The sequence below is a fragment of the Mustela nivalis genome, assembly GCF_964662115.1.
Source record: "Mustela nivalis genome assembly, chromosome: 13".
NCBI classification, from domain to species: Eukaryota; Metazoa; Chordata; class Mammalia; order Carnivora; family Mustelidae; genus Mustela; species Mustela nivalis.
The window spans coordinates 74735927-74759794 of NC_139032.1; the positions used below are offsets into that span (position 1 = coordinate 74735927).

A 23868-nucleotide genomic window follows, 5' to 3' on the forward strand; every position below is an offset into this window, starting at 1 on the left:
CCCCACGTTTGAGACACAGACCATTTTATGTTCTCCATGGGACGGGAGTTCTGATCCTGGAGGCACCCTGGAGTCGCTGATAAAAATTATCCCGATCTGCCAGCAAACATTGTTCTAGGAGTAGGTTGAAGGAGCATTGTCTTATCAAGCTGGTTTTATAGTTACTGAGAAACCTTTCCTTTCTGCTTTAAGTAAAGGGTAATTCCTCCGTCTCAGATGCCCTTTCCCCGAGGCCATCTGTTGTCCGCCCACCCTCTTTCAGGACGGGTTCAGGCTTCACTTCCTTTATGGAGACTCTTCTGAATCAGGTGGAGGTCACCACACCCTTCTCTCTGCTCCTGCAGAGCCCTGGGCTTTCTGCGCTGAGAAGGCTCGAGAGCCCTAATCTCACTGAGAAGCCAGAAATCAATTTTTATTTTATATAACTCAACAAATATCGATCAAGTACTGCAACATCAATCATCCCACTCAGAAGCCCCATCACACACCTTCATGCCTCTGTAGTCTCCTGGCAACAAGCGTTAGATTGATCTGGGTGCTCAGTTGGCTTTTAGACCCATTCGTGAAGGTCTCCTGCAATGGGCAGTGTTGACAATAGGTCATGGCCCATGTCATACCAACATGCTCTTTGACTGCACGGAATGCTCAGAGCGAACGTGTTTCCTCCCCCATGAGCTCATTTGATCCTAGGAACAAATTGGTGGATTCCTACTTTGTAGACAAGTCAACTGAGGTGAAGAGCCGAGATGCCCCTCCTACCCTTGGCATATCAGTGCAGGAAAATCATACAGATTAGAGAAGTCACCGACAGGCAGGAAGGACCTTCTTAATGTCCTGCCTTTCCTCCAGGGGAGAAGAAGCCTTGGCTGGTCTGATTAGCTCAGCCCATATTGAAATCCCTTGAAGATTTTAAGAGAAAAATACCCTAATAAAATTGTGAGTCACACCTCGAAGCCGATCTAAGTTAACTTCTCTAGATCTGGTGATTGACTGTACCCCGCACCCACCTACCAGAGAATGAGTCTGCTGTCTCTGGGCATCGATCTGGTTTGTTGCAGAGCCGGTCTAGTTGGCTAGAGTTTCTTGAATGACCTAATCAGCTGGATATCTTACACAGTCCCGAGAGCTTCAGAAATCTTACATACTAGTGTCAGATGAGATATTGTTTTAGGACTTGGGGGACGTTGAGTGATATTTAATCAGGAACCACGGAGTGGAATTCATTTAAGTTTTGAATAGTCTGTCTTAGTCCTCATAGTATCTTCTGGGTTAAGGTAGTGCTCAAGAAAGCTGCATTGAGTAAATGCTATTGTTGTATATTTGATATGCACGTGGAACTCACACTTGTTTATTTTCATGCCTGTGTACATAATAAAAGGAGGGGTTGCTTTTCTCATTTGCCATAGATGGCATGAAAATAATTTTCTTCCTTCCTTCCTTCCTTCCTTCCTTCCTTCCTTCCTTCCTTCCTTCCTTCCTTCCTTCCTTCTTTCCTTCTTTTTGAATGTTCATGAGAAATACCAGCTCTCTTCTTGTTTTTGTTTTTGTTTTTTTTTTAAGACAAGGATTTAAAGTATGTGTTTGGAGAAACTATTGAAGGATTTGGCCCTAGGGTTTACACTATTTTCTACGGCTTTGGATGTTCATCAAGGGCTCCTGAACTGAAGCAAATATTTCATGATCAAATCCCACAATAATTGGGCCCACTGGTGGCCAGTGTGTGGTACGAATGGGGTGGAAATGTTCCGAGTAGACCTCCTTTCATTTGGTGGTCATGTCTCAGTGTTTAGAAACTCACCCCTTTTCCAAGCAACCACAGTCATATGTCAGCTCTGTTCTATTGTTTTCTGGTTAAGATTCTCATCAGTAAGGCATATACAATATGAAATTTTGGGCTTCTAATTTCATAGCTAAGCCACTGTTTCTGTGGAATGCTCCAAAACAAAAAAAAAACAAAAACAAAAACAAAAACAAAAAACCTTGTTATAATTGCATATGAGTGAAGGAAAATTAAGAACAAGGAGGCAGAGGACCTTCACACGAGGATGCTTGCCTCACCCCTACAGCAAGAAGGCTCCAAAGAAAGTTTTATCTTCTTTTGTGTAATCCACCAAAGAGATGTCACTGACGTTCACCATCAGCTTGTCCCCTTCCTGCAAGGAGAACATGGCCCCTAGGTAGATGGGTTGGAACCAGTTGCTGCCTACTTCGCACACTGACTTGGTCCCCATTAGGAGCTGGGTCGGTTCGGGGTAGCTGTCTGTTACCTTGGTAATGACTACGATGATGGAGTCTGGCTTGTTCGGTTGGCTCCCTTGGCGGATTTCCCCACACTCAGATTTGGTCCCCCGGAATGTGACCTGGGAGTAAACAAAGTAGTCTCCCGACTCTGGGATCACCAGGAATTTATTTGTATAGTTCATCCGGTTCTTGGTAAAGGCCAAGCCGAGTTCATGTTCCCAGTGCAGAGCCGGAAACTGATTTTTCGAGGACTGCGTGGGACTTTGTCTGACAACTGCAAAGGCAAGAGAGAGGTTAAATTTGCTCGTGTCAGAACCTGTGGACTTTGCCAAAAAGATTCTCCTATTGTTTTCAGAGTAAAGTGATTGAATGAAACCAACAGCTAACGAGCTTCTTGAGGAGCAATGAGTGGAGGAGATATAAGCAGACACGTATTTTTGTTCAGAGAGTAGCATCTTAGGGATAAATGACTTCGCTTCTCTGAGTCCGAGTTTTCTTTCCTGATAGTTTAGAATTTTACCTGAGCTCTGGGATCCTGGGAAGTCCTGGAGGTTAAGAAATCTTACTCTTTGGTGTTTCAGAAAACAGCCCACTGCGATAAACCTCTTCTCCAAATGACTTAAATGAAACCGATGGGTCCCCTTTCCCCTCCCTGGGTGCCTCTGGCAAGACCGGACACCAGAATCTCCAAATCGCCATTCTCTGCCTCATAAATGATTAGCTGAACGGTACTGTCCTCAATGATCCACGGGAACATAATGCTTGTCAACCAGACTTTGGTTCAGCTTCTCTCCTGCCTCCAGGCCCCTGAAGTTTGGCCTACCCTCTCCTGAGAATAGGCTGGCCTTTGGCTAAAGCATTTTCTGACGCTAAGAGGCCAACCTTTATCCCACTTCTTTCCTTGTTCTTTCTAGCTTTGTTCACTCTTTTCTGTAAAAGAAAACCCCTTTTAGCTTGACCTTCAGACACTCGCAGACAACCTGGCCAGCGCATTCTCCCTATTACCACTCATCATCCTCCTCCTTTCTTGCACTGTGCACTAATCCTGTTGCAAAAACTCTCTCCTTACTAGGTCAGGATTTGTTTTTCATTTGACATAGCTTTCCTCTTTTTTTTTTTTTTTAAAGATATAAAAATACCCATGGAAAGGATGAAAAGGGACGGTGTATATAAAATTCCCAACTATTAGGAATACCCTCTAAACTGCATTCCCTTTCATTAGCCTTTTGTTTTAGACATACCTTACTGCAAAGAGAGGGCATTTTAGGGAATCAGGTGTAACCTGTAGCTCCCCTGCAATGATACTGTCCAAAGTTATTGAAATGCAGGTGGTGATTAACAAAAAATCAACATGCAGGACAGATATTGAAACCAGAGATCCAGAATATTTTGGAAATCTTTCTCTGATACCAAAATACAAGCTGATGTAATTGGCTTGTGGAGTGTAAGGGACCAGGGCTTGGGGCCACTTCAGCTCTATGGTGTGCAATGTTTTTAATCAGTGATGGAGGTCCCTTCTCTCTGAGTCTTGATTTCCTGTCTGTGAGCTGGAGATAAAGCCCCTTCCTAGTCTCATTTGGAAAATCAAGTGAATAGAAGAGATGTGGACATTTTTATCACGAGGCTGGCTATGGCAAGTACTCAACACATATTTACTTTCCCCCAACTAAACCAGCATCTCTCATTTTGACAGACTAAAAAATAAGCCTATTTCACTGCATATATTTTTACATGTTCTTAATGTTTACATTGCTTACAAAGATACATTATATACTTGGACATATAAATGAGTGCTTTGATGAAGTATATGGATAGCAAAAAAATGACTAGAACCAACCCATTGATTTCCAATAAGATAACATTCAGTAAAACTAATACATTTTAGGAAAATAAAAAGATATTTTAATTTTCTACGACTGCTTCAGAAGTCCATAGCGATCCCCGATAGGTGCTATCAGCCACCGTTTGGGATAGGTTATCTTGAAGGAACTATTTAGCAACTTTCACACCCAGTGGCTCCCTAGAAACCCGGTTCCTGGATTTTTCTAAAGCATCTTTGCTGATGCTGACTAGACCCTGGCTTGTTTTGTACAGTGACACACGTTCAGAAGGCACGTGGTCTTTCTGGCCCCCACACTCAGTGGGCTCGGGAGAACTCTGTCACTTCTTTGCAAAATCTGTGAAAGGCATTTTTATTAATCACCCTTGATCATCTCCACCCCTTGGTGGGTGGTGCAGAAGATTTAAAAAAAAAAATCCTCTGGGATGAGCAAACAACAAAAAAAATTAATCTCTAGATAAGGTGAGTTTTATTGAACTGGTATGTGATTCGTTCTGTGTCAACGTGGCAGCAAGTGGGAGATAGGATGGGAAGTGGGTTGTAATGGAAACAGAGCAGGTCTAAGAGTCAGACTCGAATCTCAGCTCTTCTGAGGCATGTATGTGACTTGGGACAAGTGACTTGACCTGTCAGAGCCTCAGTCACCCCCCTTGCTGGGCTCATATGCCTGTTAATTGAGATCATGGTTGTAAAATGCCTCATACAGTGCCTGGTACACACGAGGAGCTCAGTAGAACCTAGATTCCCTTCCCCAGGTCCCCCATTCAGTAGGAAGAGGGGTGATACCTCACACTCTGTTATTAGGATTTTCCTGCCCGGCTTGTTCAATCTCTCCCATTCTTAAAGGCAAGTGATAAGTGACTGGTGACTTGGTGTCTGTCTGGTCCTAGTTCTCACTCAGGACTCACCACAAACATTTTCCTCTTGGTCATATGTAAGTCACATGCCTTGGGTCTCAAGGATATTCCCCTGTGGGCCGCAAATTTTCCTAGAGGTCAGGAGAGTATGCTCGCTTTTAACTCCATGGTTTTTTAACGGGTATTTAACACATACGTGTGCACAGTCTCACTCTTCTCTCTGGAGTCTTAGATGCATATGCAGTTTCAGGCATCAGATGCCAGAAATGTCAACACTAGGCTTGAGAAACTGGCCAGCTGGTTATATTCTGAGGCTGCTTTTAATCTCTCACATCAACAAAAATTCTTCACAAATGTCTCTCTGAATGCAAATGTCTAATCACTTCACCTTGAATGGGGTACAGAGGGACTCAATACATTTAACAACTCAAGGGGTCTTTCATCTTTGACCAGATTCAGAATTATGCAAATCACCACGTCTGAGGGAAGCCGTTTCTGAATGACTGAGGGCGTGTGTGTGTATGAAAGAGAGAAAGAGAGAAAGGGAGAGGACTGATAGAATCTGAAAGAGAATGCCCAAGAGACATGGGCCTTTGGACCCCTTAAGGGAGGAAGACATCAAAAAACCCTCAACTGAGAGAAGAAGTCAGTTACCAAGGTGTGTAGTTTCCGGTTTGGAGCTACTAGAATGAGTTTTGGCAAACCCGCTGAAAGAAATCTTGGGTCCATGGCCCATACATGATCTCCTGGAAAACACACCAGGGAGAAATACCTGTCAGATGTGCCCTTGGCTTATCTCCACCAGCTCCGGTAGATGCATCTGTAAGGGAAGAAGAGATAGGCTTTGTGTAAGCCAGGGTGGCTGGAGAAAAGATGGTATGTTTGGACTTGTGTGGTGCCTGCAACTGGAGAGAAACATTCCTCCCCTTCAGCTTGGTCCATCGTGGATTGTTGTCCTTTTTTTTTTTTTTTAGGGACAGAGAAGCCTCAGGAGGAAGAGTCTTGGACACAAATGAATCTTGGCCCATAACTTAGGGCAAGTTTCCAACCTTCCCAAGACTCTGTTTTCTCATCTCAAAGATGGGCACATCCATTGCTATCATGAATGGAGAGCGCTCTCATCCCATGGTCTATGCTCAATGAACTCACATTGCTCTTTCCTCCCTGCTGCTGCTTCTGGGGAGGGGGGCAAACTGGCCTTTGGCCTTATTCAGGGTCCCTTTAGCCGTGTCCACTGAAGCATCTGGATGATTTAAGAAATGGGGTAGGGAGCAGGTAGGATTAGGCATTGTTCTAATACTTTTATAGGAATTAACTGATTCAATCCTGAGAAGGTAAGTACCATTATAATCAATTTATAGGTGAATAGCCTGAGATAGAGATAGGTGACATTATTTGCCCAAAGGCCATCACCTCCATAGACAAAGCATTTGGCCACAGTGCCATTTTGTCTTTTTAGTGACTAAGAAGCAAACTTACTTATCTTCTGGATTTTCATCCCTCTGAACCTCCCACATACCCAAACTACTAAATGTTCTGTTCCCCACAAGAAAAGGCAACAAATATGAGCACACTTACAAGCTCGCTGATGTGAAGATCCAAATTCTAGTCCTTTTGAAGTCTGTTGGAAAAGAAAGATATTATTCAGCCTACCTGTGGTCCTTTTGTCACTCAACCCCACAGCTGCACATAACAAGGGCATGATTAAGATGCTGCTGCTACCCAACTGGGGCACTCTGAGATGATAGACATGGCAATGAGAATATTCATTGGAGGGGAATCTTGCACCCAAGCACTCCCCTTTCCTCCTTCAGCACCCCAATGACCTTCTCTCTTCTACACTTGTCTTGGAAGCTCAACTGTGAATTTCTGTCCTAAGAGCCTTCCCTGTTCTCTTCTAGGATGCTCTGACATCTGTCACTGCTTCTATTATTTGAACAAATGACGGCACTTGCTTTATTTTCTTTTTTTCCACCATGATTTAAAATTAGAACTATTTTTTAAAAAAGTGATACAGAAAAAGAAATAAGGGCTCTGTTCTCCTTCCCACCAGCCCCTTGTCTCTGTGCATTACATGGAGACATGTCCATTTTTGCAATCCTAGCTTGTGAAGCATTTCAGATACCACACAGGAGTGGAAGAGTAATTGCTTTTGGAGACAGACAGACCAGAATTTGAGTCCTGCCATCACCATTTATCAACAATATGATCTTGAGCAAGACACATTTCCTCTCTGAGCTCTGGTGCCCTCATTTGAAAAATGGGAAAAATAACATCCCTAGCCTCAGATAACCCCTGGGTTTGAGATAAGGATCCAATCAGATGTATGAGTCAGGGCAAAGAACGCATAGGAAATGAAGGAATCACTGTGTTTGAACACAAAAGCTCAGGAGGAAAGCTAAGCAAAGCTAAGTCCTTTGCTTAGGGATAAAATCACCACCTTACATTTTACCATTTCCAAGAAAACCTTCTCTGATATGATATTGATTCAACTCAGAAGGTTCTGATTGGGTCCTTGTAACTACATAGTTCCCACGGACAGGGATCCTCGTGTGACCAGTTCTATATCTTAGAGCCTGTGTGTGCGTGTGAGATCGTACTTGTGAATAAGGAATTGTGTGTCCATGTGGGTATGACAGCAGACAGCTCCAGCAGTGGGGGAGGGAGAAGCTGATGTGTTTTGTATGTCTACATGTGTCTTCTGGGGTGGCGCTGTGTGCATGGTCTTCTCTACACATGTCCGTGTGGTCATGTGGGTGTAGCTATGTCATTGTTCAGCAGGACCATGAGCAGGACCATGAGCAGGTCTGCGGTTGCAGTGATCTCATTAAAGCCAAGACAGCCAGGCTCTTTTTAGTCCCAAGCCATGCCACCTAACCTCCACTGGAAGGCTTCTTGAGGGCAGAGATCTTGTCTTTGAACAACAAACCCCATTGTCTTTCCATCGCCTACATCCTAATTCTGTGAATGGCTGGGAAACTGCTTGCCTTCAGTTTCCAGCCTTGAAACTTGCTTCTTTCTTCTCCCACAAACCCAAACTTCATTTCTATTTTGCAGTTTTTCTCATTCATGCCTCCCTCCCCCTCTCCCGCTCTCATAGGCCTCAGCACACTCTTCTCCTGGATTTTTCCCATCAGTCTCTTCACTGGTCCTTTAGCATCTGGTTCTCCTTGTCTTGAAATCTCCTTGCCTGCTCTCAGAGTGCTTTTTCTAAAGCATCACTCTATGGGGACACAATTCTGTCCATAAACCTTCAATGGCTCTCCATGGCCTTTTAGACAGAGGCCCAAATACCTATCTTGGCATTCAAGGTCCCAGCTGACCACCCCATTCTTGTTACCCACTATCTCTTCCTCTCTGGGTACTCTGTGCTGCAGCCATGAGAACCCCAGAATGATTCAAAGGACTTGGAAGATGCAGGAAGTGTAGCTACTATCTGTTGAACCAGGAGGGACGCCACGCTCTGCTACGCTTTTCGCATGCATCATCTCCTTCAGCTTTGTGACGACTCTTAAGGTAGCTGCTATTCATACTCTTATATTGGAAAGGGAGCTTAGTCAGGTTAAGTAACTTGCCCAGTGTCCCACAGCTGGAAAGTGGAGAAATAGGATTTGAACCCAGGCCAGTCCACTCTAGACTCCATGGCCCTAAGCCACTGCGTCTTCTCACTTCCGGATCAGCTCCCCCTCCAGTGAGGTGGATGGACGAGTATCGGCAGCTCCATGCACCGTGACAGCAGGGGAAACACAGAGCTCAGAAAACAGGAACCCAGCCCAGAAGTGGGGGAATCAGGGGAAATTACCTCTGAAGTGAGTCTTACAGGTCCCACAGGTATTAGCCAGGTGATAAAATGTAATGACCCTTCCAGACAAGGCTAATAACTTGTGCAAGAGTATGAAGGCCCAACAAAGCATGGAAGCAGCTGGGAAACTACAAGGATTTCTGCTGCCATGTGAACCCACATATACATTCAGCATAGTGTTGTGAATACAGCTGCATTGGAAAACCTAAACCCAATTGATGTGACTACTTGTCCTGCATCAATAACTTCAATGGGCTTTGGGGATGGGGTGGAGTGCAGAAGCAGCCTAGAAATGAGCTTATTCTGTAGACTGTTTCCTTATTTGCTGTTATCAGAGCTGATAAAAACAAAACAGAACAAAACAAAACAAAAACTGGTCTTTGGCGAGGCTGAAAACTGAAGGGGAAGAATTGGGGAAAGCATGGTTGAATCCTCTCGTGTCTGAAATGGTACTGTCCCAGCCGGCCTTCGGCTTCATTTAGTACTCTGCTGAGAAATCTTCTTGAACATCTGCTTATTTTTGTCTAAGCAGACACTCAGCTAAGAGACGGGAGCATTCCCTTCGGCTCAGAGTCTCCCTGTCTCTGAGCATGTATCTGCGACGTGAACGCATTTCCCTCTTTGCTGGATTTCTGTAACTTGGGCACACAGTTATCTTCATGTGTAGTTGGATGTGTACACATTTTAGTTGCCTAGAGTCTGCTATTCCTCTGGAGCCTGTGATAGTGCCAAACAGCAGGTGCTGAAGACCTCAACAGTCCAAGAGTCCCCAAGAACAGCAGCTGGGACTCTCTTTCCAAGAACATCGACAACCTTCCCCTGCTGCTTCTCTTAATAATACCTCTTTGTGGGAGGAAGATTTTTGTGATGGGAAGCAAGAACGAATGAAGAGGAGATCTGAGACGAAGAAATAGTTAGTAGCTTATTTGGGGGAAGGCTTCTACATTTGAGCTGGGTCAATGCCCTCTCTTGTTGGCAACAAAGCTTTTCACTTTCTAGTACAATCCAAGCTGCCTGTGGGCAATGACGTGGTTTGTCTCTTGCTCACCAACAGATTTCTGGTGCCTCAGACAGTGCCTGGCACTTCTGCCAGATTATCCAACCAGCAAAATATGCTGATGTTTAGGTGTCAGAAAGACAGGTAGAAAAGAGAGCCAGAAGGTGGAAGTGGGTTTGACCTCAGTGACTTTTGCCTGAGTTTGGCAATCAAAAAAAAAAAAAAAAAAAAAAAAAAGAGAGAGACCTTTTAATATTAGAATACATGCCAAGTGTTGAGTTCTTGTTTAAATTTAAAAAAATTAAAACTTAATATGGCCATAATCTTTTAGTTACTGGTGCCTCCAAGTTTTTCATCAGGCTTTGGTTGGTCATGGCTCCAGAGATGTTTCTGGAAGGTTGCAAGCTTTGGCCAGGAGTCAGAGTCAGAAAAGGCAAACGTGTTTGCCCTTGTGGATTTATATTAGTAGAACAGCGGGGTGCCTGTGGCTACCAGCCCAAGCGAAGCAAGCCGGTGCTTTCTACCCCTTAGTTTCTATAGGTCAGGGGATTTTTCACTCTTGTTTGAGTTTCTTTCTTTTTTTTCTTCTCACTTTTTTTTGGGGGGGGGGTATGCTGATTGGCAACCCCTGACACATTTTTGGAATTACTCTAATAATTCAACCGGAGAAGGAAAAGCTGGAGGAGGGGAGACTGCTATCCAGTCTCATGCTCCCCGAGTGCCAGGTCTTATACCGGGGTTTATGTCTACCACTCCAATTACTCTCAAAGGAGGGCATCACCTTTTTAGAGGCTTTGTAAGCCAAAGGTCAAAGAGTAAATGGAGGGTCTGGGATCTGAAACTTCAGACCAAGGGCAGACCTCGGTATTGTATCAGGAGCCCCATAAACTTCAGCTGAGTACACACCATGGACCATGGAGCCTGAAGCAAGATGATCTTTGAGATCCTCTTAATGGCATTTCCCCGGAAACAAATCCCTTGAGTGTATTTTAACTAACAACCCATTTGGCCTTTCACCCATGTCCCATACCCACCATCTAGTATATTCGTAAACAGGAAGAGAGATCCATTTCTTTGTGTCATAAATGCCGCAATTGCAAAAACATCAATGTTTTATGACCCATAACACCCTCCCAGCACTTCTAGGAGAAATACACAGACCATTCATTGCCTCCTCGGTTTTGCCTTTCACTTTTCTCTGTTTGTACTTGTGCAAGTATAAATCCAATCTGGAAATGTTTTATTCCAGCACCTTTTCGATTCATTACCCTCCCCAGTGCACTGGACAGGGCTTCACACCCAACATTCAGAGGGGTGCAGCACTAAGAACCTCTCTGGGTGGTGTTGGCAGGTGAGCAATTGTGGGAATCTCAGTGTTAGGGTTTCCTAGCAATCTGACTTTGTCACCTAGCCTCGGTGAGACTCAGTCTCCTCATCACTGAAGGCAGGCATCATTCTTCCCTGCCGGGAGCATCCTGATGCCTGAGGAAGCCCACACAGACAGTGGATATCCAATTCACTTTCCATCTTTCTTTGGGCTCAGTCAACATTGTGTTGCATGTTGTTGGTTCTGCATAAGTTCCCTTTGGTTTCACCGCTCCGGTGGTATACAGAAGCCATCCTTGGGTCTCTCTATGACCGGTGGCAGGTTTGGATCCAATAGGAGCTCTGGATGGCTTCATCCTTCTCCCATCAGAAGAGGCTTTCTCCATCTATGGCTGGCTTCTGTCTGCTCCTTCCAGTGCAAAGGGCTTGAGGGAATGGAATGTGCCCTCCATCCATCTCAAATTCCACCCTTGTTACTGCAGTCAGTGGCTGGGCCTCATTAAGGAGACCAGGCTAGGAGAAGACCTCTTACAGGTGGACAGCATGTGGTCTGTCTGGTGAGGACCTACGAGCCCCCAGTGATGGGCATGGAGTAACGTTGTGCTTATTTATTTATATGTTTCTTAGAGAGGAAGAGAGGAGAAGAGGGGCAGAGGGAGAGGGGGAGAGAGAGAATCTTAAGCAGGTTCCACATCGAGCATGGAGCCTGAGGCAGGGCTTGATCTCATGGCCCTAAGATCATGACCTGAGCTGAAATCAAGAGTTAGATGCTTAACTGCCTGAGTCACCTGGGAGTCTCATGTGTGTGTTTATTTTAACAGGTGAATGAATGGATCCCAGAGTCATCAGCTCAGAGATGTAACAGATGTTGGGATTCATGCCCATGGTGGGCTCACCCTGCCCTCACACCCCTTCACTAGTTCCAGTCTTCCTGCCCTTTACCTCCAGCCTGACCTTCAGGGTGAGCGGGCTCCTCTGCCTGGTGTGTCAGGACCTGCAGAGGCTAGAGCCAGGGCAAAGCCACCGAGGGCTCCGGGCTCCGGGTGTTGCAATTTCCAAAGCACTTTTATCTCAGCCATCTGTTTGTTTTCTCTAGACAATCCTGGAAAGGGATTGTCAGAACTGTCCCCATTTCCAAAGAGGAAACAGCCTGAGTGAGACAAAAAGGTTCACACCCAAGATGGAGTAAGCAGGGAAATCGTGTCTGTTGAACATCTACTTCATGGCAAAAGCTTGCCGACAGCATCTTGCAGAATGCTTAGCACGGGGGTAGGAAGAAAGTGGGTTCACCTCTCCCTTTGACCAATGGGGAACAGATGGCTTAAGGAGGTCAGGTACCTTGTGTATCCCTTCCTCTCTCTCTTTTGCCACCCAGCTAACACTTAGTGAGTGCCTTCTGTGTTCCAGGGACAGCAAGGTGACCCCAGGGGAGGAAAGAGACTCGCATTTCTTGAGCACTTACTATGTGACAGGCACTTTTTAGGAAATCCTTCTTAGATGCTCCTGACTACCCCAAGAAGTGAAGGATTTGCTGGGTTAACACCACAGGCAGACCAGCACAGTGGGCTTTGGAGGACTATTTGAATCCCATTGTCACACTCAGTGTGACTTTAGGCCCATGGCTTGGCTTTCTAAGCTGCAGCTCATTACCTCTAAAATGGAGATAATAGTGGCACTTTCCTCATTGTGTGATTTCAAGGACTAACCCAGATGATGTGTTTTGTGATAACAGCAAATGTTTCACACAGGCATATATGCCAGATACCAGGCAAAGGGCTTATGGGCACGATCTCATTTAGTCTTCCAAAAACCTTAGGTACGAAGATGCTTAGACCGGTGTCTGGTGTCTAATAAGTTATTATAAGGTCAGCCTTCATCCCTCTGTAGCCTCAGCTGGCATCTCTATGGGGTCCTGTTGTTCTGGATGGAGACTGGGGTGGGGGTAGGGGACTCAGGGGCAGGTGCGCAGGGGAGAGGTGAGCAGGGATCAAGAACTAGGAGCCTTGCAGGGATTTTCAGGAAGAGGTGGAAGGGAGATTGCAGGGAAGCAAGGAGAATCTGGGGTGAGCATGTGGGGATTCCAGAAGCAGCACTGCAAGGGAAGGACAGAGACGGGGGTGTAGTCCAAGGAAGTTGTGTCTCATGACCCCCCTCCCCACCAAGGTGCTGCACAGTACTGGGGGCCTGCTCTGTGCATTATGTCATGCCTGGACTACAGACCCTGTGTGAGCCAGGGCAGTGCGTGGGGAAGATGCAGCCTGGTCTCCAGGCACCTGTAAGCCAGCATGGGGCCCACACACCCAGCCTGAGAGCAAGGGAAGCCACTAAGGGCCCAAAGAAGGCTCAGGCCATGGTCCAACGCAGCTGGGTAAAGAATGGATTGGAGTGTAGGTTGTTGATACAAGACCAAGGTGGAGAAGGAGGGAGGGAGATAGCTGGCAAATACCAGAGACCAAGAAAGGCCCTCCCGTGCTCAAACCTGCTCTCTGGCCCAGTGATGGCAGATTCCAGAGCAGGTGGAGAAGTTGTGGAGTACGATGTCATGTCCATGAGCAGGGAAGTTCCTCAATCATAATAATGATAATTGCTACCATTTACTAATTTCCTACCTTCTGCCAGACACTTTAAATACTTCATTTCTAAGTATTCCTTTTCATACATAAGGAACCTGAGGAGCAGGGAGGTTATGTAACATGACTAAGAAGTGGCTAGGCCAGGTTTCAAACTGATTTTTCCAACACGTGACTTTACCTGACATTCCCCAGGAGTCCAATGATCCTAAAACATTTTACTATCTCTTTCTCTCTCTCTGCTTTTTTTTTTGGTAGATATAACATACACATTTTGTACAAAGGAGGCTAAGTTTAAAAATGTCTCTCTCTTTTACCTGTCACCCAGGTCCCCAAACTAGATGCTGGCAAAGCAACCAATCTCTTGTCTTTTCCTGAGATAGTCTATGCATTTAAAAACATATTCATAAATGTGAAATATTATAGGTATATATATGTATGTATGCATACATATATATAAAAGGAATATCTCCAATTCTATATACTGTTATGTACCTTTCCCTTCCCCACTTAATGACATATTTTTGAGAAATTCTCCATCCTTACCTACAGAGATGCATCATTTTTTTTTTTTTTTTTTAGAAACAATATCGGCCACAGTTTTCACTGCATGGAGATATTTAATTGGCTGTATTTAATTGATGCCATATTTATGGACACTTTCCGTAAAGGTAGTTCTCCCAAACCTTTTCAAATCTGATTTTGATTTCTGCTCTGCAAGCTTATCTGGGTAAGGATTTTGTCGCATCGAGTATTTCCTTATACAACCCCTGGAAGAAGTGTCCAGGTTAAAACTGATATATTTTGGACAGTTCTTTTAACTGTTTTGGTTGGTGCTGATAAAAACCTGGAACATTCCTACACCAGTCACTGTTGCTTTTTGGTAGTAGTTGCCTGACGCCTGGTGTAACCATGAAGAGTATGCCCTAGGAGCCGGCTGTGTAACTCTCCCCATGTTCCTGTCCGACAAGCTGCTCCTGCACTTGTCTTAGCACTGCCAGGGAGTTAACGTTAGCATCCTCTTTCAGTAGAAAAGGAAACAGGTTCAAAGAAATGAAACCACATGGCTATTTTTACCCAGCCCGAGGTGGCTGAGCTGGGATTCAAATTCAATGTCTACAAGCCACGATACCTTAGTTATGCCCATCACGCTGTCCTTGGTGACTTAGCTTCCCTTCCTGAATCCTATCTTCCATCTTTTCTGAGCTGGTTATTCTCTGTTTGCCCACGGGAACCTCTCTTTGACCTTCTCGGCCCTGCCCTATGTCTCCTGAGTCTGGTTTCTGGGCACAGCTTGCCTCTTGGTTTTTTTTTTTTTTTTTTTTTTTAAAAGATTTTTTTTTTATTTTAAATTTATTTTTTATTTTCAGCATAACAGTATTCATTATTTTTCACCACACCCAGTGCTCCATGCAATTCGTGCCCTTTATAATACCCACCACCTAGTACCCCAACCTCCCACCCCCCACCCCTTCAAAACCCTCAGATTGTTTTTCAGAGTCCATAGTCTCTCATGGTTCACCTCCCCTTCCAATTTCCCCCAACTCCCTTCTCCTCTCTAACTCCCCATGTCCTCCATGCTATTTGTTATGCTCCACAAATAAGTGAAACCATATGATAATTGACTCTCTCTGCTTGACTTACTTCACTCAGCATAATAATCTCTTCCAGTCCTGTCCATGTTGCTACAAAAGTTGGGTATTGGTCCTTTCTTTTTTTTTTTTTTTTTTTTTTTTTTTTTTTTTTTTAATAAACATATATTTTTATCCCCAGGGGTACAGGTCTGTGAATCACCAGGTTTACACACTTCACAGCACTCACCAAAGCACATACCCTCCCCAATGTCCATAATCCCACCCCCTTCTCCCAAACCCCCTCCCCCCAGCAACCCTCAGTTTGTTTTGTGAGATTAAGAGTCACTTATGGTTTGTCTCCCTCCCAATCCCATCTTGTTTCATTTATGCCTCTTGGTTTTTGAGCTTGACTTCCAGTCTGGCCAGTGGGATGAGAGGCAGGGAACAGAGCATGGCCAGTTCTCCCATCCTTCTTCCTGCTTCCTCCCTGCTGTTTGGCAGGCAGGCTAGCCCTCTCCTATGTTTTCCTTCTCCTTGGGTTCCCCTAAAACTGCTCCCTCCATCTGGCCCTTCAGGCTAAGAGGCAATGGCTGGCTTCCCACCATTGCTAACCCCAGGATGCTTTCAGCTCTTTGGTTTCCTTTTATCTGCCTACATCTCAGCAAGCAGACTCTTCTTTAACTTTTTTCAAACTCTTTACACATTCTTCTTTAAACTCTCTTGTTTGAGTGGGCCAGGTGTTTCTTTTCAGGACTCTTGATTGCTCCACACGACCCCGCCTCACCCCTATTTCCCTTTCTCCTTTTCTGATGACTGAGAGCTTCTCCAGTCTGGCCGAGCCACCACACTAACCTCTGCGTTTCCACTCTCCAGAGAGATCAATTGAAGGGTCACAGAATGCACTATTAGCCTTTGTATTTCTTGAGTAGCTACGAGAGAACAGGCACTTATGGCTTTCCTTGTGGGGCTTCTTGTCTGGTGACAGCCTTAATCTCCAACTCTCTTTCTGACAGGACAAATCACTGGCTCCTTTAGACCATGGCATCCCCCTACGAAGTGGTGGTGATGGTTTCCAGGTGCTTCCAGAGCCTGATGGTCTTATAGATCAAGAAAGGAGTTTTTTTTTTTTATGGCATCGGCCGAAATGGGGGATCTCAACACCACATTTTAGGCAGAGGCACTATTTCCCTCTAGAACCCAGGAAAGTTCAGGTTAGTCGAGGCCACTCAATGCTTTGTTCAAGAACAACAGTCTCTTTCTGGCTAAAGCGCAGAGTCCCAGAACACGAACTAGACACTGTGGTTGGACTTGGTAGAAATCAGGTCCATGGTGGCCTAGAGGTCACAGCCCGACTTGCCATGCCTTGAATTTCTTCTCTAACATGAATGGCATTTCTGGGCTGTCTGACTAGTTCTGTTTTCTGAATGATGGCATGTGGCCATGGTCACTGCCGCCAGAATCAAGGTCTGTTTGCTGACCCTGAGGGGGTGTGGAGAATTACACATCAGCCACGGCTTGCGGCTTGCTTGCTCTCTCCTGGTGTTTCTGCTCTGAAGACAGCCAGCATTGCTTAGGAGACAGGTTTCCTGGTAAACCAATTGGAAAGTCTGTTTTCTCCTCTGGAATTTAATACTTTGGACTCACATGAAATCTGTTATCACAGACCATGCAGGGGTGTGTGTGTGTGTGTGTGTGTGTGTGTGTTATTTGAATGGCACTGTCTTCAGTCTTTAAGATTTTTGAAGTTCCTATAGGTTTCCCTTGATACCTATATCCCCCACTTGGCACCATTATTCTCTCTAGAGATTATATTCATTTTTTAATTAACATACAATGTATTATTTGTTTCAGGGGAACAGGTCTGTGAATTGCCAGGTTTACACACTTCACAGCACTCACCATAGCACATACCCTCACCAGTGTCCATCACCCACCCCCCATCCCTCCCACCCTCCTCTTCTCCAGCAATTCTCAGTTTGTTTCCTGAGGTTAAGAGTCTCTTATGACTTGTCCTTATATTCATTTTTGACTAAACTCCTCTACCCCAAGCCCCCAGCAAGATATGAAGATAGATAACCAGGCAAGAGGGTCTTTCTTGAACACTGAAAGAGAATATTTCTAAATTCAAGAAAGGGTGTTTATTAAATAAATTATAGCACATGCATATATAGGACTGTAACACAACCATCTATATTATCATGCTGCTTTGAATTTACTAACCACAAATAAAATGATAACAAGTTTGGAGTTTCAAAATAATTTCATCTTATTAAAAAATATAGACTCATATACCCCAAAGTGTCTCTGCCGTTGTGGCTAATGATAATTATCTTCTTTTCCTTTTCTGTGTTTTCTAACTTTCTTTGATGACACATGTTAGTTATGCAATTTAAGGAGGTTTTTTTTTTTTTTTTTTTTTTTTTTAAAGAAAAAGAATGTTCCCAGATTATCAGTTCAAGATGATTATAATTATCTAAAAATATATTATTGGAGATTGTTCCCATATAAAGGGGGGCACAATTCATCCCCTGGAATTACTGAGGATAAAAACCAAATGGGACCTCTCCAGCCCTCACAGTCTGCTTCCTTTGCATGGGTAAGCAGGGAGTGAGGTAGGTCAAGGGCGTCTGTCTAGAGCTGTCATGCCTGCTAGGTGTCTGTAGTGGGTCCACGGAACCCTGGGTCAGTGCTTACCTGGAACACACAGGCATCTCCTTGGGCCCGGAGCTGGCCCACGAGTAGGTAGGTGGTAAGTCCTGCCAGGATGGGGAGCGACACCAGGCAGCAGGTGAGGGCCCAGTGTGCGCTGCTCCTGGCTGCCAGCCTGGCTCTGGCTTTGGGTGTGCAGCTGCCTTTGTCGGGCAGCATTTCCACACTGGCCGTTTCCCCGAAGCCCAGCCCCAGATTCTCTGCCATCCTCCTGCTGGTCCAGAGACGGCTCTGCCCAGAGAGGGCTCTGACTCCCCCTGGGCAGAGAGACCCTCCATTAAATAGGAGGCAAGCTCTCACAGTGGGTGCATTAATCACTGCCTACTCCTCCCCCTGGCCTCTCCCCTCCCCCTCCACAACACACTGGGCCCCGCCCCACTAGGGAATGCACCGCCTACAACAGAAACCAAGTTTGGTTTAGGAAAAAAAAAAAGAAGAAGAAGAAGAAAGCTTTCCCAAGCGTATTTATATACAGTGTGCTCATGTGCTCCTTCCTTCGTTTACAGAAGGAAGTTAGGAAAGTCCCTGGAGGAGGAGAAAAAGAATCCATCAAGTCAGTGGGCAGGGCGAATGAAAATATAGCTGTCCCTGCCCTGGAGGCCTGCCAGCCAAGCCGGTCTGGGGAGTGTGCTGCTTCTGGAAGTGAAAGTGAAGGATGGGGAGGTGTGTGGTGTGGCTTGGAAATAGAAATCACGTTTGCATCACCACTTTGGAAATGTTGCCAGGCCCTCTGTCTTTTGGAGCTTCATAGGAGCTCATTCTCCTTGTGCAGCTGGAAATGTCAAAGTTCTGGAAAAAGTGAAGGCACTTGCCTTCAGTGGTCCAGGGGTTAAGACAGAGGAGCCAGGAAGATGGTCTCATTCCTTTAAATCACTATTCAGAGTTCTTGTTTCTACTACACATCTACCTGTGAAAGGAGAGGACCTAGCCTGAGTGGACCAGTTGTCTTAGCAAAGAGCATGAGGTCATAGAGGTGACTGTTCATGAGAAGAGGACATTGACTTTTCCTCTCTGATTAGTTCCAAGCTGATTGAGCACAAGTGATAGGTCTTTTTTATTTTTTTATTTTTAAAGATTTTATTTATTTATTTGACAGAGAGATCACAAGTAGGCAGAGAGGCAGGCAGGCAGAGAGAGTGAAACAGGCTCCCCACTGAGCAGAAAGCCCGATGCAGGGCTCAATCCCAGGACATTGAGATCATGACCTGAGTGGAAGGCAGAGGCTTAACCCACTGAGCCACCCAGGCGTCCCTCAAGTGATAGGTCTAACGCACAGTTGGGCATGTATGAGGGCCACATTTATTAAACATTTCCTCGGTGCAGGTCACTATTCTCAAGTGAGTTAAATGTATCAGTGAAGTAATTCAGTCCTGAGATAATTTTTTGACATAGTAATGTTTTTATTCCCACTTGACAAATTAGGATATGGAACCATAGGATTGCGACTCTGGTCAGCTGACTCTGAAGTGTCATAACCATTGCACTACACTGCACACACCACTCTACTATGCATATACACAGATACCCACACCCAGCATGCCCAGGAAGAGGCTATCCTTTCCAATTAAGGGTTAGGAAAGCTTCCTGGAGAAAGAAGTGGTGTTGGACCTAGGCCTTGAAGCTTATGGAGGGTAATGTCAGAGAAGAGCATAGGACCCTGAAAAAAGATGGGTAACAGAAATGGGAAAGCTTAAGGATGTCCTGTAGCATGTGGTAGAAACCAGTCCAATTCACAGCTCTATTCAGTTGTTTCTTCTGCCTATTGCATGGCCCAAGCCTTGTAGTCTACTCAGAAAAGTGTTTCATGATCTGGTCCCTATCCACATCACCCCTCCCCAGTGTCCAGCCTTATCTCTTATGACTTTCCCAAGTGGCAGTTCTCCCAAATACAATATGGATTAGTTACACTGTTGCACATGCTGTTTCCTCCATTGTGACAGATTCCAGGCTTTTCCCTTCATATCACCATGCTCCCCTATTTTAAAACTTTGTATCAAAACCTTCCTTTCATCCTTTCATCTCCTGGCTCCAAGATTGAGTGAGATGCTCATCTTCTTTATTTTTATAGATTCCTATTCTTCCCCTATCATCAAATATTTTATACTAGACTGTGACTGACTACTTTCCCATCACCCCATTAAATCATCAGATGTAGGAGGGCAGGTGATAAGTCCCATCCCTTCCTTATGGTTGTAGCTCCTAATGTAATGATGATCTTAACAGACATCTATTGAAATAAGCATCTAAATATTTCCAAAGAATCCAGCAAAAGGTGATTTTTATGTCCCTTGGTTACCCATTCTTGGTTTAACAAACCTAGTATGAAACTCTTCTTCAAGATTTACATAAATCTTTGCCATTGTAACTTTAAACACACAATCACACTTAATATTGGATCATCTTGAAGGAGCTTATAAAGTGTTCTCACTCTTGTATTTCTTCTTTAGGAAGTTGGTATGCTTAATCAAACCAGGGTCTTAAAAGTGTTAGCTGTATGGGTTCACATGAAGAAGTATGTATTATCAGCCATAATATAAGATGGCCTCAAAAGATGGGGAACACTAAAGACACCAGATTAGGCATCTGAAGATCTGGGATTTAATCTCTCAATTGTGTGACCTTGAGAACTCTAGCAGACCCTCCTCATTTTATTGTAACTGGCTATTTACAAAACCTGGTAACTAAGCTTGTTATGCTTCTTTTTAAAGGAAAGGTCAATGGCTTCTGAGTTTGTGTCTGGGGAATGTCCTATGGGACAAGAACAAGAATTTTAGGGCATGAAGCTATGAGCATCTATTTGGAAATAGTTGTAGAGGTAGATTCACATGTACTTGTAAGAAACAAAACAGAGAGATCCTGTATACCCTTTACTCAGTTTTCCCCAAAGGCAACATCTTGCATAACAAGAGCATAACATCACAACCAGGAAACTGACATTGACATTGATATTCAGATCCTACAGGTTTTATATGCCCTCATTTGTGTATACGTATTTAGTTCTGTGCAATTTGTCACATGTGTTACAATGTATGTGACCATCATCCCAGTCAAGCCACAAAAAACTCCATCTCAAGGATCCCACAGCTACAGTTCACAGCCACCTATAACACCCTCCTTCACCTCCTCCCTTAACCTTTGGCATCTACCAGTCTGCCTTCCAACTCAATAATCATGTTATTTCACAAATGTTATATAAGTGGAATCATTTTTGAAATTGACTTTTTTCCCCTACTTATCATAATTGCCTTTAGGTCCATCCAAATTATTGCATGATCAATAGTTCATTCCTTTTGTTTGTTGACTGGTATTCCATGGTGTGAATGTAGCATGGTTGGTGTAACCAGTCACCCATTGAAGGAATCCTGGGTTATTTCCAAGATTGACTTGTTATGAATAAAGCAGCTGTGACTATCATGTGCATAGGTTTTTGTGTGAACGTGCCTTCATTTCATTTTTGGTGTAAATACCCAAAGCGAAATTGCTGGGTCATAACAGTAGGCACCTGCTTAGTTTTGTGGGGAACTGCCATACTCTCTTTTCTAGAGTGGTGGTATCATTTTACTTCCCACCAGTAATGTGTGAAAAAGCTAACATCCTCTCTGCATCCTCCCTCCAGCATTTGGTGTTATCGCTATTTCTCATTTTAGCCCTTCTGGCAGGTATATAGTGAGATCTCACTGCGGTTTTACTTTACATTTCCCTAATGGCTAACAATGTCGAACAGCTTTTCAGGCACTTTTTTGCCATCTGTAAACTGTTTGGTGATTCAGACATCCATTTTGGCTGCTAAAAGTTACTTCTCACTTTCTTCTAGCTTCTCAGTGGATTCCAAAGCAGAAGGTAAAGAGGCTACAGATAAATGATGAGTTATTGCATTTGAGGGCCAACTATGTGCAAGGTAGCATTCTAGATACTGGGTTCTGAGTATTTCTAGCAGCGACAAGAGCAGACAATAATTGGTATCATCACGAAGCTTATATTCTAGTGGATAGGATAAATTAAGTGTGTAGGGAGATAGGCAGTTAGTTTAGTTACATCTTAACACAGGATGGTCAGAAAAGCCCACCTTTGCTAAGAGGAGGTGAGGGAAGCCGTGGGTGTCTGGGATCAGACTGCTCCTGGCTTTGAAGCAGCTGTGTTGCAGGAGCATTGGGATGGCTAGGAAGGCTGGAGCAATGAGGAGGAGGAGACCAGGAGCAATGAGGTCAGAGGAGTATTGGAGGAGGCTGGCCATGCAGGGCTTCTGGGGATGGGTAGGACTTGGCTTCTCATTCCATGTGGTGGGGAGGTTCTGGCGCATGTAGGATAGAAGAGTTGCGGGTTGTAACTCTGCTTCATAAGGATCATCTGTGCTCACTCTCATGTTGTGCTGAGAGTAGCCCAAAGGGAGGGTGGGAATCAAGAAGACCAGTTTGGAAATTGCCACAATCCTCCAAGTGAGGCAATATGATAGATTGGACGAGTTGGTGACAGTAAGGTTGACAAGAAATGGTGGGCTTCAGAAATATTTTGAAGTAGCACAGACATAATCTCTCTTTCTCTCTTTTTTAAGATTTTATTTATTTGACACACAGAGAACACAATCAGGGGGAGCAACAGGCAGAGGGAGAAGCAGACACTCCACTGAGGGGGACCCAATCCCAGGACCCTGGGATCATGACCTGAGCCAAAGACAGAGGCTTAATCAGTTGAGTCACCCAGGTGCCTGAAGCAGACATAATTTCTTATCCAGTTGTATGTCAGGTGAGAGAGGAAGAGTCTGGGTCCAATGTTCTTGGTTGGAGCCTTAGAAGGATGGAGATGCCATTAGGGAAGGAAGGAAGGAAGCAAGCTTGAGAGCTCAGATAAAGATGTGCACCATTGAAGGTGACTTTTAGACAACCAAGCATAAGTGACGTTACAAGAAGGCAGTGGACGATGAGTCTGGGGTCCCAGGCAGAGGTGTGGGTGCAAAATTAATTTGAGAATCTCACATGGCACAGCACCTATCACACAGAGCTCCAAAGTAAACGCTCCTCTCAATCACAGATCCTTCGTTTCTTCACTCAAAATCTTTGGTGTTAGGTTTTGGAAAAGCATTAAGTTGAGCTTTATATCACCATTATCTGACCAGTTTTGACCTAAAATAATAATAGTTTCATATGGTTCACTTTAATAATCCCCTCCATTTGCCTTATATTACATAATACTCTTAATGGGGTTTGAAACAGTGTCCTATAACCAAACACAGAAATATTTCTGCAGCCCAACATGTTCATGCTAAGTTGGACAGGTAAGGAACCCCCCTGACACACACACGCGTGCACCCTTTCAACTGAGCTTTTGCTGCCAAGTGCATTATAACAGCTTTCAGGTTTTTAGGGCTTTTTGGATTTTGGATTTGTGGCATCCAGAGAGCTGAAATAGGCCAATGAGTGGAAGGTACTGAGAAGCATGCTTTTGCTCAATTTTAAGACTCTGTCAATGTTATTCAATGACTCCTCATGCTGTTTCCAGAGGTGGGACCTGAACAACCCTGTACTGGGGATATTTTAAAGGAAACTCAATTACTGGAGAGATTGTTAAAGTTAAGGTTTTTTTCAGCTCTTGATCTCACTGAGACATAAATGACTCTAAATCATTTCTGGCCTCATTCTCCCCATCTGTAAAATGGGACCAAGGAGCCGGACTTTGATTGCTGAAGATACTGCTGGCATTGATGTTTTCAGGGTCTCTATGCTTCTCAATCCACTCATTGCTCCTCCCACCTAGCTCTATAAATCCTTGTTTGCTGTTTGCTGAGTAACCCCCTTTCCAGACTGTGCCATGTGGCAGTTTTCCCGGGACGTCAATGAATAGCTAGTATGGGCAGCTGGGTGGGGAGGCAGACGTTTTCCCCATTGCTTCCCAAATTGGGAAAAATGATTATTTTTTTGGTAATGACTTCTGGACATCCAAGCGTGTTTTGACTTG

The 23868-nt window shown here is 44.5% G+C and overlaps 1 protein-coding gene and 1 long non-coding RNA gene across 2 annotated transcripts in view; one reads left to right on the forward strand and one right to left on the reverse strand.

The window, feature by feature from the left end:
• Window positions 1-23868, forward strand: part of LOC309847165 — a 110208-nt gene that overhangs the window by 5929 nt on the left and 80411 nt on the right. The gene's annotated exons all lie outside the window — the stretch shown is intronic.
• On the reverse strand, window positions 1530-18371 carry TNFSF15 (TNF superfamily member 15). The gene is made up of 4 exons (XM_082697127.1): window positions 17902-18371; window positions 6517-6559; window positions 5711-5758; window positions 1530-2515 (listed from the first exon to the last, which is right to left on the reverse strand). The coding sequence occupies exons 1-4, from the start codon at window positions 18121-18123 to the stop codon at window positions 2061-2063; spliced, it is 768 nt and encodes a 255-aa protein (XP_082553253.1). The 5' UTR covers window positions 18124-18371; the 3' UTR covers window positions 1530-2060.

Coding starts and splice junctions, on each gene's coding strand:
- TNFSF15 (XM_082697127.1), bottom strand. CDS start 18,123: ATGGCAGAGAATCTGGGGCTGGGCTTCGGGGAAACGGCCAGTGTGGAA. Junction 5,759..6,516: donor ATCTTCACATCAGCGAGCTT/GTAAGTGTGCTC, acceptor CTTCCCTTACAG/ATGCATCTACCGGAGCTGGT. Junction 2,516..5,710: donor GCCAAGGGCACATCTGACAG/GTATTTCTCCCT, acceptor TTGCCTTTGCAG/TTGTCAGACAAAGTCCCACG.